At 37.1% G+C, this 16,816-nt stretch overlaps 1 protein-coding gene across 4 annotated transcripts; it reads right to left on the bottom strand.

Annotated features, from left to right (window-relative positions):
• Window positions 1–420: 420 nt before the first annotated feature.
• On the bottom strand, window positions 421–8,413 carry LOC132041051 (uncharacterized). Of its 4 annotated transcripts, XM_059431802.1 has the most exons (5): window positions 8,284–8,413; window positions 8,080–8,151; window positions 5,070–5,116; window positions 2,097–2,649; window positions 421–1,927 (listed from the first exon to the last, which is right to left on the bottom strand). In XM_059431802.1, the coding sequence occupies exons 1-5, from the start codon at window positions 8,323–8,325 to the stop codon at window positions 902–904; spliced, it is 1,740 nt and encodes a 579-aa protein (XP_059287785.1). In that variant the 5' UTR covers window positions 8,326–8,413; the 3' UTR covers window positions 421–901. The 4 variants fall into 4 exon arrangements, with proteins under 4 accessions (XP_059287785.1, XP_059287787.1, XP_059287786.1 ...); XM_059431804.1 differs by lacking the exon at window positions 5,070–5,116 and having other exon boundaries at window positions 2,097–2,644; window positions 8,076–8,151; XM_059431803.1 differs by lacking the exon at window positions 5,070–5,116 and having other exon boundaries at window positions 2,097–2,666.
• Between the last annotated feature and the right edge of the window lie 8,403 nt (window positions 8,414–16,816).

Raw genomic sequence — 16,816 nt, 5'->3', positions numbered from 1 at the left:
CTTCTATCCATGTCATGCCGCCTGAAGATCTCTCTTTGTTGATGTCTATTTTTATTCCAGACCTTATTTACATTTATAGAGAGTTGTTAATTCTTTAGACAGTTACGTTTTAGAGTCCTTGTCTGATGACTTTCGGATTTTGGGGTTGTAATAGTTAAATTTCCGCACTTTTATTATTTATGACATGACTAGACAAGTTTATGATTTAATTCTGGTTGTTGATTTATAAATTGTTAAATGGTTGATAATCGGTTAAGGGGATGGTTCGCCCACTAGGAAATTTAGTGTGGGTGCCACTCACGGCTACTTGGGTCGTGACACCAACTATGTGGTGTTTCTCAAATTTATCCCTTAAGTATCATTTTAACCATAACAACAGTCCTAACTATATCATTTTCAAAAATACTGTTACAGTAGTCCAGCTTTCAAGAGCAGAAAACAACTCCATTATAGAAAAATGGGAAAAAGAAGAATGTCAAAGTTGAGACGAGCACTAATAGAGACTACTGTGTCAAACACTATGTTGCTTGGACTCCTCAAAAATGTCGATGGGTGTGTGTTGGATCCTTCAAAAGTAGTGCATGGGGGATCAGACACGGGTGCGACAAAATTTTTACAGAGTCCGAGCAACATCTCATACATAACATAATATCTTTGTTTTCATGAAAAAGAAACCTAGAGTACGCATGTCCAATATAATAGTCTCATTGAGGTGTTCCTTTGATAGGCTCAAGACAATGCCCATCGAAAGCTCGGAAAGACGTTCCTTCGAGCTCAAAATATACCCAAAAGCACTGCTTGCAGTATGGAAAAGCTAAGATATGATCTAACACCAAAGTAACTCACATTTGTCCTTCAACTACTTCTGCCGGTCTTCTTACTGAAGGTGCCTGAAGAATGCTTACGTAACACATACAACAACTGATGATAGCGAGCAATCAGCTGCTCCAGTAATAATAGCACCCTTGCTTCTGATTTCCAGGAGATAATTCAGTGCTTCTTTTGTGATGATCTCGCCAGGAATTAGAACTGGAATACCGGGTGGATAAGGACAAACAAGCTCTCCACAAATTTCACCGAGGCTGTCTCTTACGTTGACTTTACGTTTTGTAGCAAAGAAGGCCTCTCTAGGGCTCATGCTCATTCTAACATCATCAAGGCATACAAAACGATTTACATTTTCGCCTTCATCTTTCACAGGTTGATAAAAGTGAAAAGTTTCTGATAGATGCTTTAGACCAGCTACAAGCCTAAGAACATGATCCCTTTGAGTCCCTAAGTTAAATGCCAAAGTAAAAGATTTGGTCCCAACAAGTTCACAAACAACACCAAAATCTTTGCACAATCTATCATCTGCTTCAAAACCTGAAAGACCTAACTGCCATACACCAACAGTGAATCGCAATGGGTCAATATGAAAAAAAGTAGAAAAACTTGGGAAATCGAGAACTGAGATTCCAGGAATTTTACTAATTAAGCTTCTTGCTTCCAGAGCCAAGTCGATTGCTTTGTCAAAGATAGCCTCTTTATTTTCACTTAGTTGGGCCCTGGCGGCATCCAGTGATGCTAAAAGCAAATAACTAGGGCTACTACTTTGAAGCATTTGTAGGCTTCTACTGATTCTTTCTCTATCTACAAGATCTCCTTGCATATGCAGCATTGATGATTGCGTGAGCGCACACAAAACTTTGTGAGTAGACTGTACAGCAAGATCAGCTCCCTGGCTGAGGGATGAGCTAGGCAGATCCGGATGAAATCCTAAATGAGCCCCATGAGCCTCATCGACAATTACAGGGATATTGTAAGAATGACAAATATGGCAAATCTCATCCAAGTTGCTGCATATGCCATGATAGGTAGGGGAGACAACCAAAAGAGCAGCTGCTTTTCGACCCTCCATTTCTAGCTCTTTGATTGCGTCATTCACCTACATAACAAGAAAGCATTTCATGGATACAAGTCGAGTAGTCTTTTAAACACTTCTATAAATATGTCACTAGCTTGCATAATTTACACTTCAAAAATCTTCCCACTTATGCATTCAAGATAATTTAACTCTTGCGGAAAGACAACTTTGAGAATGATGCATTACTTGCCTGTGATGGAGTGATGCCACCAGCAACATCCCACTTGAAATCATATTCAGGGACGATGTACTTTGGGAGTGCACCAGACAATACCATGGAAGATATGGCTGAGATATGAGAATTCCGCGGGATAATAAGAGTATCTCCAGGTGAACAAGTCGCCATAATGGCTGCCTGTATTCCACATGTACTACCACCAACAAGGAACCATGTTTCCGATGCTCCAAAAAGTGCTGCTGCTTGTTTTTGTGCTTCTAAAATGGGACCTTCTGGCGAAAAGAGATTGTCAAGCGCCGGAAGTTCAGGCAAATCATGAAGAAACGGTTTTGAACCAATGAGATGAGTCAACGATGATGGTGCTGCTTGCCCTCTGTTATGGCCAGGAAAATGAAAACTTGCAGCATTTTCTTCGGCTGACGCTTTTAAAGCACTAACAAGTGGAGGAAGATCATTTTGACTGGCAGCAGCACTTGGATCACAAGAATTTTCTGTCAAGGGAACTCCATTATATCCTATAGAGCTTGTATACTTGTTTTTTCCCGAGCAATGTGTCGTGCCTGTCCTGCAATATATGTTGGACTGATATCCACTGTAAACGTTGAGAAGGAAGAAGGAAGAGCATTTGTGACTAATGGTATATAATCAAATGAGCTGTTCACATAGTCATGGCAACATTTCTTTTAACCGAATCTCAATATAAGAATTTCTAATGCATTAAATTGTCTGTAAAGTGAATGTTCGAATGTTTGCTCATGCTCCAAAGAACTAACTTTCTAATACGAAAACCTTAGGGGGAAAACATGTCTGATTGAGAATAATGATAGCTATAATGGTTATTTATAGCCTTCTTCGTTTCAGTGACCTGACACTTTGACGTTATTATTTTTTGTGCAAAACCTGCTTCAGTCACTAAATAAACTGACAAGCTCATTATCAAAAACCATGCAACTATCCCACATCCACATAGTATTTTATTAAAAAGGTAACTAAGCAAATGCATACAGCATAAAGCACCATTATACATGCACACATAATTCTCTCTAATCAAACGCTGCAATGAAATAAAACAAAGTTATGGCTTTCTGGATCCTTGTTGTTCTATTAACCTCGATTTGTTCGCCAACGAAAGTAAACCTCTAGCTAATAAGAACAATGTTACCGTTCATTCTTCAGTATGAAAAATACAGCAATGCAATAGGAAGAACATCGATAACATCTAAGAAAAGTCCTCGAAAGACTTGACTAATTAAATCAATAATCACATAGGAAGACAAACGGCAGTACAGAACATTGATATCTGTTTGTACCTTTACCTAAAGTAAACTGATAAGAATCTTTCCAAAGTAAATGATATGCTTATTTGATGTATTAAATTCCATGTAATCCTATTGACCCCTCAACTGAAATGCAAAATTGAAAATCTTGACCTACATTTACCCAGTAAAAAAAAGGCTGACAGAAAGAAATTTCAAAATAGAAAAATAACTTAGTGCCAGAAGCCCTAAGCTATATTATCATTTCTTAGCTCCAACCAGGACTACACATTACCTTTATGATTGAAAATGCTGCAAATTTACAAAAGGTCAACCTAAAACCAATTAATTTGGATACTAATTTTCAAATTCTCCGCTAAAATCAGCTACACTTTCCACTTTAATACTAAAGAAATTTTTCCAAATTCTTACATTGCTATGCTAATATTGTGCATTCTGGAACAAACCAAAAGCACAAAACTAGAACAGGCATGTCGCTCTATTGTTTACCCTTTAGCTCCATTTCTTGGGTTTTCCATACCAGCTACACAAGGGAAATAGAAGAACAACATACCCAATGTAATCTCACAAGTGGGGTCTGAGGAGGGTAGAGTGTATGCAAACCTTACCGCTACCTCATGTAAGCTGTTTCTGATATACCCTCAGCTTAAGTAAAGCATTTCAAAGTAATCAAAAAAGGAAATACATAAATGAAAGCATTTCAAAGTGAGGTGTGCGCAGACCTTGTCCCTACCTTTGGTGGGGTAGAGAGGCTGTTTCGTATAGACCCTCGGCTCAAGAAAAACGCTTTACAAAACAGGTTTGAAAAATACAAGAGTAAAAAAGCTATGATGAAATATGGGAGAAACAAAAGTATTGACAGCAAAAATAGTGAAGATAACTAAAGTGAAAGAAACAACAATAGCAATAGAATTGAAGAATAAGATAAACAAAAATACAAAATCAGGTTAACCGAACCATATATGTAGAAAGTAATAAACCTGCAAATACGAAGGGCAGCAACCGTTCTATATAATAAATATATTCTCATTTGTACTAAAAAGTGACTGAATCAATAGAAAAGAATAGAAACTGCAAAAAGAGGAAAAAGGAATTCATGAGAGCATAGGTGACAAATTATTCAGGTGATGAATACTAGTCCCTTTGTCTCATTTTATGTAACAATCTTTCCTTTTTAGTCCGTGCCCAAAAAAAATGACACCTTTCTATATTTAGAAACAATTTTACTTTAAACTTCATTAATGAGATAATTTGTAGCCACATAGATATCTATGGCTTATTTTAGACCACAAGCTTCAAAAGTATTTGTTTCATTCTTAAACTCCATGTCTAGTCAAGCACCTTCAGATGGTATTACTAAATTCTAATACTATTCGAATTACTACCATAGTTTCCTACAGCATCGGGTATACTATACCATAAAGTCTAGATAACAAGAACAACTGGAGAATTGTGGACCTGTAAGGTACTAATAGGCTAATAGCTAATGCCCCCACCAAGAGTTCCTAACTACACTTTGTCATTTACTTATGAAGATTATGAACTGCTTCAGCACTCATAAAGACCTAATTATCAACTGCTCCTCGACATCTATATCAATGATAGTCTACAAAAGAACTAGTAATATCCACAATACAGCATTCACACAATCATCTTCATACAATTAACCAAAAGTAGCATTCTTGAAGCAAACAAACAAAAACATTACCTTGTTTTTTCCAGAAGTAGTAGTTCCCTCGGTAGACATTTCACTCTCTTGCTTCAAAAATCAACACGAAGATCAACCATAATACTCAAACTCTCCAAATCCCAACTCTTAATACTCGACTCTATTGCAGCACACAACCAATACCTATTCCGACTAAAACGAAGCGCATGAATAATCGAACCAGAATCAAGAGAGTACAATTTCTTCCCTTCAGCCAAATCCCACAACAAAATCACTCCATCTTTTCCTCCACTAGCACACAATGAACCACCCGGCGAAACCGCCGCAATATTCATATACCCAGTATGCCCAGCAAAAGTTGACCTCAGCTTACAATTACTAAGGTTCCATATTTTCACAGTATTCATATAGAGGACAATGTTGAAAAAAGTAGAATTTCCACAATATTAGCTATATGTCATTTCTTAGCTCCAACCAAGACTACATGTGTAATTAATCCAACCAGGACTACACGTGTAATTAACTTTAAATTTAAAGAGATAGCCAGTTTAGGCCAAAGGTCTAATTACCTTTATGATTGACAATGTAGCAAATTCCCAAAAAGGTCAACAACAACAACAACATACCCAGTTTAATCTCACAAGTGGGGTCTGAGGAGGGTAGAGTGTATGCAAACCTTACCCCTACCTCACTTAAGTTGTTTCTGATATACCCTCAGCTTAAGTAAAGCATTTCAAAGTAATTTATAAAAGGAAATACATAAATGAAAGCATTTCAAAGTGAGGTCTGGGGAGGGTGAGCTATATGCAGACCATACCCCTACCCTTGAGAAGGTAGAGAGGCTGTCTCCGATAGACCCTCGGGTCGAGAACAGGTTTGAAAGAAGAGCAAGAGTAAAAAGCAATGATGAAAATAATGAAGGAAAGTACTGACCGTAAAATAGTGTAGAACTTTAGATAGCCAAAGAAAATGAAACAACAGTAGTAATAGAATCAAAGAATAAGATAATGCTAGCATTAAATAATAATACTGGTAAGCAAACACATAGACCTCCAGACTAGAACCCCGCTCTACGATGGAGAAAGGAGAAATCACTCAACTACCCACTAAAAAATTTCCCAGAAAGGTCAACCTAGCCAAATTGACACCAGTGAATTTGGAGACCAATTTTCAGATTCTCCATTAAAATCAGCTATAATTTCCACTTTAATACTAAAGAAAATTTCCAAATTCTTCCATTGCTATGCTATATTATCATACCTAAACTAGAACAGGCATGTCACTATTTACCCTTTAGCTCCATTTCTTTGTTTTTCCATATCAGCTACACAAGGGATATAGATTAGAGAAACACACAATATTCGCCAGTAATAGAAAAAAACGAAGATTCAATTTTCGAAAAAACCACTTGTGAAATGCAAGTTATTAGTCTTCTACAAGGCCTGAAACTCCAGTTCAAAATGGTAACAACAATGAATACAGAAATGAAAGCAGTAACAACAACGAGATAATGCGATCTGGAAAGCAGTACATAGCATACAGAAGAAAAAAAAAGTAACAACAACGAAGTAGTGCGATAACCAAAGCACAAGAAACACAGGTGATAACATAAATCGAAGAACATTCTCGAATAGACCAACAACACAAAACTAGAACAGGCATGTCACTCTATTGTTTACCCTTTAGTTTCATTTCTTGGTTTTTCCATACCAGCTAGACAAGGGATATAGAGACATTCAATTTATTCGCCAGTAATATAAAAAAAAGATTCAACTTGCAAAAACCCCACTTGTAAATCAGTAATCACATAGGAAGACAAACGGCAGTACAGAACATTGATATCTGTTGATCTAATATATTAAATTCTATGTAACCCTATTGATCCATTAACTGAAATGCAAAATTTAAAAAACTACCTATACTTTACTCAACGAAAAAGAAATGCAAACAGAAAGAAACATCAAAATAGAAAAATAACTAAGTGTCAGAAATTCTAAGCTACATATGTCTTTTTTTAACTCCAACCAAGACTACACATGTAATTTAACTTTAAAATTCAAAGAAATAACCAATTCAGGCCAAACATCTAATTACCTCTATGATTGAAAATGCTGCAAATTTCCAAAAAGGTCAACCTAAAACCAATGAATTTTGATACCAATCCTCAAATTGTCCACTAAAATCAGAATATTTTCCACTTTAATACTAAAGAAAATTTCGCACGTGGAGCATCTACGTAAAATCTTCCAACTACTCAATTTTACATCAAGAAAGAGAAGTGCTCGTTCGTAAAGGAGGAGGTAGACTTCTTGGGGCTTGTCATACGCCAAATCAAGATGAACGAGGCCAAGGTGTCTGCCATAAGGGAGCGGGAGGTGCCTACTTTATGCTATATTATCATACCTAGCATTCTGGGACAGCATAAAACTAGAACAGACATTCTTGGTTTTTCCATACCAGCTACACAAGATTCAACTTTGAAAAAACCCACTTGGGAAATGCAAGTTATTAGCCTTCTACAACAACTGAAACTCCAGTTCAAAGCAGTAACAACAACGAAATACGGAAATGAAAGCAGTTACAACAACGAAATAATGCGATATGGAAAAGCAGTACATAACATACACAGGAAAAAAAAAAAGTAACAACAACGAAATAGCGCAATAACCGAAGCACAAGAAACACAGGTGGCAACAGAAATCGAAGAACATTCTCAAACGGACCAATAGCACAAAACTAGAACAAGCATGTCACTCTATCGTTTATACTTTAGCTCCATTCTTGGTTTTCCATGTCAGCTACACAAGGGAAACCCTACAAGTGGGGTCTGGGGAGAGTAGTGTTTGCAGACCCTCAGCTTAAGTAAAGCATAATTTGAAAAAGGGAATACAGAAATGAAAGCAGTACATAGCATTAGAACAAAGATCAGTAACAACGAAATAATGCGATAACCGAATCACAAGAAACACAGACACAAGGGATATAGAGAAAATTCAAAATATTCTGCCAGTAATAGAAAGAAAAAAAATCAAACTTTGAAAAAACCCACTTGGGAAATGCAATGTCTTGGTCTTCTACAAGGCTTGAAACTCCAGTTGTTGTTGAAATCTCCAAGAAAACTCTGCCATTAAAAAGCAATAAATAAGTTTCAAAAAACTCAACCAATTATTTAGTTTTTTTTATTCCATCTCAATTATTGTTTCTTATTGCATATTTTGGTATTCACATAAGCAATCAAATTTAGATATAATACCATATTCAGACTTGTAGAAGCCATTGTTGGATTGTTGAACATAGTGGTTTCGTTCTTATTGGTGCACAGGGGAACAAGTGCCTAAATAGGCCATTTTGGCAAATTCCACTTAAGCAATTTCCGATATATGTAACATAATTTACAAAAATCACGTCCAAACTTACAATTTTTGCCCCAAGTTTGATACTCCCTCAGTAGAATTTACATAGTTTGGCTAGGTACGAAATTTAAGAAAAAAAAGTAAAGACTTTTAAAATTTATGATCTAAATAAATTATAGATATTTGTTTAATTGTAAATCATTTCATTAAGAGTAAAATAGAAAGTTTCAAAATAAATTATGTTTAAACATAGAAATTAGGGTTGTTCACGGTTTTGGTTAAAACCAAAACCAAACCGAAAATTTAACCAAATCAAATAAAAAAATCAACATTTGGTTTGGTTTGATTTGATTTGGTTTTAAATTTTAAAAACTGATAATGTTTGGTTTGGTTATGGTTCTATTAAAAAATAACCGAATAGATAACCGAACCAAACCGATAAATTTTATAATTATTTATATGTATAATATTAGTTTTTCATAAATAATTATAAATATTTTATACCTTTTAATCATTAATTTGATTTTTGATCTACTTATTTCACATGATTGTTTAAGACCCATGTTTTTAAGAATATGTCCAAGCTCATATCTTTAAGTCTTTTAACTTTTAAGTGTTAAATGCAACCTTACTAACAGAAGCTCACGTTAGAGTCTAATGTATTTGACTTAAACTTTTAGTCTTTCTTTATCAGCCATTTGATTTTAGGTTGTTTCTTTTTTTTTCGAATTTATACCTTTCTTTTTTCTTGTCTGAATGGGTCCTAAACTTCTAATATTTTTCATATAAAAAGGACAGAGTTGTAGATTTGTGAGGTTCCTATAGAAGATATCAAGAACATCGCATTTGCTGCAACTCAAGCACATGGTAATGCCCTAATACTTTTTCCGTGGGTAATCCTCCTAAAAGTTAGAAAAGAACAACTCCAAAAGTTAGAAAAGAACAACTCCTTGTAGTCGGTGACTTAGCCTGGGATAATGATAGAAAACATCGTCGTTTCGAGATCATTACACAAAGTCTTTTTAATAAAATGGGAGAATTGAGGCAAAATGCAAAGCATCGCCTAAAGTTTGGGATCATTACACAAAGTTTTTTTATTTCATATATTTTATTTTAATTTTAGGTAGTCTTTATGTTTCATTAATATGTACGTTTATAACAACAACTAAAAGCTCATATGCTCTACTTTATTTCCAAGTATGTGTATTAAGATGACAAAAATGGTGCAGCCACTACTAAGATAGTTTTTAGCTCTATATATAATAGTTTAGCAACTTTGGGTAACTTACGTACTACACTATCACTAATAGTGAAAATGTTTCTATGTTGTATGTTCCACCTTAAACTATAAATAAAAGTTATCGTTTGAACAGAAAAAAAGACATATCTTTTTCAACTTTTTAATGTTTTACTGATAAGTCTCATGGCTGCTAGTCATAAACCGAAAAATCGAACCAAGTCGAACCAAGCCGGTGGTTATTAGTTTATTTGGTTTGGTTATGGTTTTAGACATTTAAAAACCAACTAAATTGGTTTGGTTATGGTTTTAATCAATAACCGACCTAAACCGAACCATGAACACCCTTACCAAGGCTCAGTGTCATCCGTACCCAACTGCAGTGGTGCGCGCGCGATAGATAGCATACCCGGCCATTTAAGCTCGGTGTTCTTAGTAGTCATACTTTAATATATAAATATGCATGCATGGGAGCACATACATGTCCTCAACATCATCATCGTCATCATCATTACATCTACCCTTAGAGGATCAACTAGCATATAAAGGAGGTAATAGCATCGTGAAAGTGTCGAGAATCATAAGCTTTAGTAATTCTAAGGATAGAGTCATTTGGAAGACATTTTGGAACTCATGAGAAGGTATATAGCAAAGGAATCATGCCTTAATGAAAGAAGGGTTAGCCTTACATACCTCGTCATCTTCTTAACTACTTAACGTTCACCGTCGAAGCTTGAGAAATCTACATTTAGAAGGATTCATACCATGGTTAAGCCTTAATGATACTCTTAAACCCAAACTAGAATAATTCATGAGCTAACGAAAATTGGGCAGCATCTCCCCTATTTCATCGACTTCCACCATATTATAAAACAACTCCCAAACATCCATAATAACATCCACACTATCATAATTAAGTAATCACATTCCATTAAGTCTTTAATATTCATTCTCATATTCAACTCATACTAGCAACTTCATACCAACTTTTGCACATTTTCATACAACACTTCCTCATCATCAGTATTATCTTCTTTAATGAGATTATATCTATATCGTACTAAAAATCATGGCTCAAATTAGTTTACTACTCATAAACATCATGAAATCCACATTTAGAACTCATCCTCTACATTTCTCCTTTCATCCAAGTTTTGCTACAACCAAGCATTCTTAATAACATGAAATAAGCATGAAAACTAACCTTTTTATCTCATAGGAGCAAGATTTGGAGCAATATATCAACTTTTGCAAAAACTCTAGCTACAATACCCAAGTAAATCTTGAAATCTACCAACCCTAGGGAGCCTTCAAACACATGAACACTTTAATTCTTGCTATTTGATCTTTGTAATCTCTTGGGTTTGAGTGAAATATGTTGGGAGAAGGGTTTTGGGAGCTCTCAAGACTGAGAGAGAAGGGGAAATTAAATAAATGAACAAAGGGCCATATATAACAAAATAAAATTCCTGCCCGACCCGGATATACGGCCAATTATACGCCGGATAATTTATACGGCCTATATAATTGGACCGTATAATCTCACCATGAAATCACCCTCTCTCGGAAGTAATCTACGGACCATTATACGGGCCGTATAATTTATACGGTCCGTACAAATGGCCGTACAACTGGAAATTCCCGAATTTCATTCTCGTTGACTCGTTTGACTTCCAACCCTTGTGGAACCTTCTTGGTACTTATATAAAACTTCATTAACCATGCAATAGGCCCTATACCAGCCCCTCAAGACATTACCAAATAAATATTAGCTCAACTGTAGCGAAAACCTTTTCAAACACGACTTACATTTCACTTCCTTCAACAAACTAAATTTCACCTATTCATATAACTTTAAAATCTTATAGTACACACTTTAAGCTACCTAATGATATCCTTAATCTCGTAAGGACTTCATGTTCATCTTAAGCTGACATTAGTCTACTTTCAAAGCAACAAATCCAAAATTTCTGAGATGTAACAGCTTCGAGGAAATTGAAGGTTCATGAGAAGAACTACCCCATCTATGACTTGGAGTTGGCCGCGGTAGTTTTTGCTTTGATGATTTGGAGGCGCTATTTGTATGGGGTCCATTGTGAGGTCTTCACCGATCAACGCAGCCTTCAGCATATGTTCAGCTAGAGAGATTTGAACTCTAGATAACGTAGGTGGATGGAGTTGCTTAAGGATTATGATTTCACTATTTTGTATCATTCGGGTAAGGCCAATATGGTGGTGGATTCCTTAAGCCGCAAAGCTGTGAGTATGGGCAGTTTGGCCCAATTGGTATCTGAGTAGAGGCCTTCGGCTAGGGATGTTCAGGCTGTGGCCAATGGGCTGATCAGACTTGACATCTCAAATTCTGGTAGAGTGTTGGCTTGTGTTGAGTCGAGATCGTTGCTTCTGGATCAGATCAAGGCAAGGCAGTTTGAGGATGCTAAGCTGTGCAAAATTCGTGATGCAGTGTTAAGTAGAGAGGCCAAGGAGGCCATTTTAGATAGTGAGGGGACTTTGAGGATTAAAGGTCGTGTTTGTGTTTCTCAGGCTGATGGTTTGATCAAGTTGATTCTAAAGGAGGCTCATAGTTCTAGATATTCTATTCATCCTTGTGCTACCAAGATGTATCGTGATTTGAGACAGCACTATTGGTGGGGTAGGATGAAACGTGATATTGTTGAGTCCATTTCTTAGTGTTTGAATTGCCAGCAAGTCAAATACGAGCATCCGAGGATGCCCATTCCTGAGTGGAAGTGGGAGAGGATAGCCATGGATTTTGTTATTGGTCTTCCGAAGACCTTGGGCAAGTTTGATTCTATTTGGGTCATTGTTGATAGGTTGACTAAGTTTGCTCTTTTCATACTAGTTTAGATTACCTACACTACAGAGAAGTTGGCCAAGATCTATATCTGTGAGGTTGTTCGATTGCATGGGGTGCTTATCTCTATTATCTCTGATGGTGGCGCTCAATTTACGTCTCATTTCTAGAGGACTTTACAGGCCGAGTTAGGGGCCTGATTAGATCTCAGTACAGCTTTTCACCCTCAAACAGATGGTATGTCTGAGCAGACGATTCAGGTTCTTGAGGATATGCTCCGAGCCTGTGTCATCGACTTTGGTGGTCATTTGGACCAATTTTTACCTTTGGCAGAGTATTCGTACAACAACAACTACCATTCAAGTATCGACATGGCTCCATTCGAGGCGTTGTATGGGAGGAGATGCCGATCTCTGGTGATACTTTTGATGTTAGACCTTGGGGTACCAATCTTTTGAGGGAGTTATTGGATAAGGTGAAGGTGATTCGGGGGAAGCTTCTAGCGGCTCAAAGTAAACATAAGGAGTATGCGGACCGAAAGGTCCGAGATCTTCAGTTCATGGTTAGAAAGCAAGTTATGTTGAAGGTCTTGCCCATGAAGGGTGTGATAAGGTTTGGGAAGAAGGGAAAGCTCAGTCCTAGGTTTATTGGTCCATTTGAGATCCTCAGTAGTGTGGGAGAGGTAGCTTATGAGTTGGCATTACCTCCAAGTTGTCGGGTGTCCATCCGGTGTTTCATGTGTCTATGCTGAAGAAATATCATTTGGACGGTTCTTATATCATTCAGTGGGATTTGGTTCTATTTGATTAGAATTTTTTTTATGTGGAGGATCCAATAGCCATCTTGGATAGAGAGGTTCAAAGGTTGAGATCGAAGAAAATAGCTTCAGTGAAGGTTCAGTGGAAGCATCGTCCAGTTGAGGAGGCGAGACCGAATCTGATATGCGCGGTAGATATCCCCAGCTTTTCACCCAGTCAGGTACCTTTCTTTTGTTTCTTCCCTTATCTATTTGAGGACGAACGGTTATTTAAATTGTATCTGATGTAACGACTCGTTCGGTCATTATGCATGTTTTGACCATTTTACCCCTATTGATTCCAATCCCTAGGTTATCGGGCGACTCTAGCAAAAATTGGAAGAATTAGAACCTTTAGGTGGAAACATTTGACCAATAGTTGACTTTTGGGTACACGGACCTTTTTCAAAATTTCGTCGATCCCGTAAGGTCCGGATGGTCATTTTTGACTGGTTGGTATGTTTGGTTCAGTTCCCAAGGTGCTCGGGAGCATTTTTACACTTGGTTGGAAGTATGACTTTAGGGTTTTGGGGTTTCATCGGGTTAAATAGACCTCCATTAGGAATTTTAAGGCCACGGGTAGATTCTTAGCGTGTTTTGATGTATGTATGCATATTTTGTTTGTGTCCAGGGGGTTCCGGATGAATCTTGAGATTTTGGGTTGAGTTAATGAAAAACCAGATTTCTGGTTTCAGCTAGTTCTGGGGTGTCTTCTCGCGACCACGACCTGTAAGTTTCCGCATCCTCTCGATCGCGTGGCTGGGTCCTGCTATGGAACTGTACTTGGGCAGAATAAAAAAAAAAAACACCAAATTGGGATTTGACCTTATAACCTCATATCTTTATCTCTAAGGTTCGGTTTTAGGAAAAAACAAGTGCTTAGTGGAAGAAATATTGTTGGGGTAAGATTCTAACCTTCTTCTAGTCTAAATTATATGACTCTATTTCCATATTCCTCTTTTAATCTATGAATTCATCTAGTAAATAAATTAGAGTCTTACTTCAATCTTGCAATTAAAGGTCAAATTGTGGGTAGTTTTTCATGAGATTTAGGTTGTGAACTATCTAGACTATGGGTAACAAAAATTTATTTAGAGATTCTGAAACCCTTAGGCTCGGTAAAGGTTATTTTGGGGACATTTTTGGGTTTCTTTGAAAGCATGGCAATATGGGTATTGATGGGTTCATATGACCATGTAGAACACCAATTTGACCTTGTTGGGTCTAATTTCGCATTAAACGCTCTTTCACTTTTTAGACCTTCGAGTTAGAATGTTGGTTTGGGTTAATCTTTCAAGCCCGAATTCTTGTATTTATTATTTAGTAGCCATCGGTCCGTATTTTAATGTAGAAAGTTGTGATTGTAAGACTTCGATCGTTTTGAGGCGGTTCTGAAAGGAAAGGCTCAGGTGGAGTAGTTCGTGGCACCTGTTCTGCATTCGAGGTAAGTTACGACTTACTTTAGTTAGACTTTGATTAGCAAAATGTATACATGCGATTGAATTGATAGGAGACATCATGATTAGGTCTTCGGACACGATGTTGGGATGGATTTAATCTTAGGTTGGTATGATTTCTGATTATGTGGGCTTGTCGCCGTTATTTTACACGTTGTGATATGGTGTACTTGTGATGACTAGAAGTGAGTTGGTATGATATATTTACTTTGACGTTTGACTAGTTTGTTGTTTAATTCTATGGTTGAGTGGATTGTATAAGTTCTGATGTGGTTATAGGATTGAGACATCTATTGTATGATTATGAGTATTGACTACATTTATTTAGCATTGTTGCATTCATTCACTCATACATAATGGAAATGGTTCGGAATGATTGATGGAAGACTTATGACAACTATGAAAGGAAATGTGGCACTTTTCAGGAAAGTATGTTATAACTCCAAGTTCTGGGTTTGTTCTAGAGCGGAGGGTGTATGATAATTCGGTCTACAGCAAGCGTGTTGAGAGACACCCAGGGGAGTGTCGCATGGGTATGGATATATGCTATGGGTGTGGCTAGTGGGGCGATTTTCAAAGAGACTGTCCATCAGCAAGATAGGGTGTCGGAGGTAATGTGGCTCAGTCTGATAATTCAACAACTCCTCAAAATTCTAAAGCCAGTCAGGGGCATGGTGCAACTAAGTTTGGTAGTGCAGGTAGAGGTCGAAACTGCTTATGTGCTTTAGCAGGTCGTCAGGATATAAAGGCACGTGCAGATGTTGTCACAGGTACCTTAACAGCTTTTATTTTTGATGTTTATGTCTTATTAAACCAGGATCCACCCTATCTTATGTAATCCCATTTATTGCTAAGAAATTTGAGATAGAACCAGAAAAGTTGCATAAACCCTTTGAAGTTTCCATACCAGTTGGGGAGTCAGTTATAGTTAGACGTATTTATAGGGGTTGCCCAGTTTTGGTCTATCACCACAGGACCATGGCCGAGAGTTGGTGATGGTAGACTTTTATGTAATCATGGGTATGGATTGTTGGCTTCATATTATGCCACAGTAGGTTAAAGAACCAAAATAGTAAGATTTAAGTTTCCTAATGAACCAGTCATAGAATAGAAGGGTAATTCAATAGTACCCAGGGGTAGATTTATTTCCTATCTCAAAGCTAGAAAGATGATTTCCAAAGGGTATGTTTATCACTTAGTCTGAGTAAGGGATACAGATACCCAGACCCCAACTCTCTAGTTTGTACCAGTCATTAATGAGTTTCCAGAAGTCTTTCAAGAAGATCTTCTTGGAGTTCCTCTAGATAGGGATATAGACTTTGGAATCGATCTACTTCCCGGAACTGAGCCAATATCTCTTTTGCCATACAGAATGGCTCCAGTAGAGTTAAAATCCTAGTTGAAAGATCTTCTTGACAAGGGATTTATTAGGCCAAATGTCTCACCTTGAGGCGTGCCAGTTTTGTTAGTCTAGAAAAAAGATGGTTCCTTATGCATGTGCATTGATTACCGTCAGTTGAACAAAGTCACCATTAAGAACAAATATCCCCTTCCCAGAATAGATGATCTGTTTGATCAACTTCAGGGTGCCCAATGTTATTCTAAGATTGACCTCAGATCAGGATACCATTAGTTGAAGGTTAAGGAAGTTGATATTCCAAAGACCGCTTTTAGGACTCGTTATGGTCCCTTCGAATTTCTTATCATGTCATTTGGGTTGACAAATACACTAGCTGTTTTCATTGACCTTATGAATAGAGCCTTCAAGCCGTATAATGATTTATTCACCATTGTGTTTATTGATGATATTTTGATATATTCCCGTAGTAATACTGAACATGAAGAACATCTCAGAATAGTGTTGCAGACACTTCAGGATCGTGAGCTTTATGCAAAATTTTCAAAGTGTGAATTTTTGCTTAAGTCAGTGACATTTCTCGGCCACGTGATTTCAGGGGAAAGTGTGAAAGTTGATTCTCAGAAAATAGATGCCGTAAAGAATTGGCCCAGTCCCACCTCAGTAACGGATATTATAAGTTTCTTGGGTTTGGTAGGCTATTATAGGCGTTTTGTAGAGGGTCTTTTCCTTTATCTCAGCTTCATTGACTAAGTTAACTCAGAAGAAGGT

Source organism: Lycium ferocissimum, chromosome 12 (genome assembly GCF_029784015.1).
Source record: "Lycium ferocissimum isolate CSIRO_LF1 chromosome 12, AGI_CSIRO_Lferr_CH_V1, whole genome shotgun sequence".
In the NCBI taxonomy this organism is placed as follows: Eukaryota; Viridiplantae; Streptophyta; class Magnoliopsida; order Solanales; family Solanaceae; genus Lycium; species Lycium ferocissimum.
Note: the sequence above shows the minus strand (reverse complement) of the source record. Positions and strands in the feature narration are given on the sequence as shown.

Excerpts from the sequence above, each read along its gene's own strand:
- LOC132041051 (XM_059431802.1), bottom strand. The coding sequence starts at position 8,325 with ATGTTCAACAATCCAACAATGGCTTCTACAAGTCTGAATATG. Across the intron at positions 5,117-8,079 it reads CAAGACATTGCATTTCCCAA|AGAGTGAAATGTCTACCGAG; the intron begins GTGGGTTTTTTC and ends TTTTGAAGCAAG. Across the intron at positions 1,928-2,096 it reads GTGGCATCACTCCATCACAG|GTGAATGACGCAATCAAAGA; the intron begins GCAAGTAATGCA and ends CTTGTTATGTAG.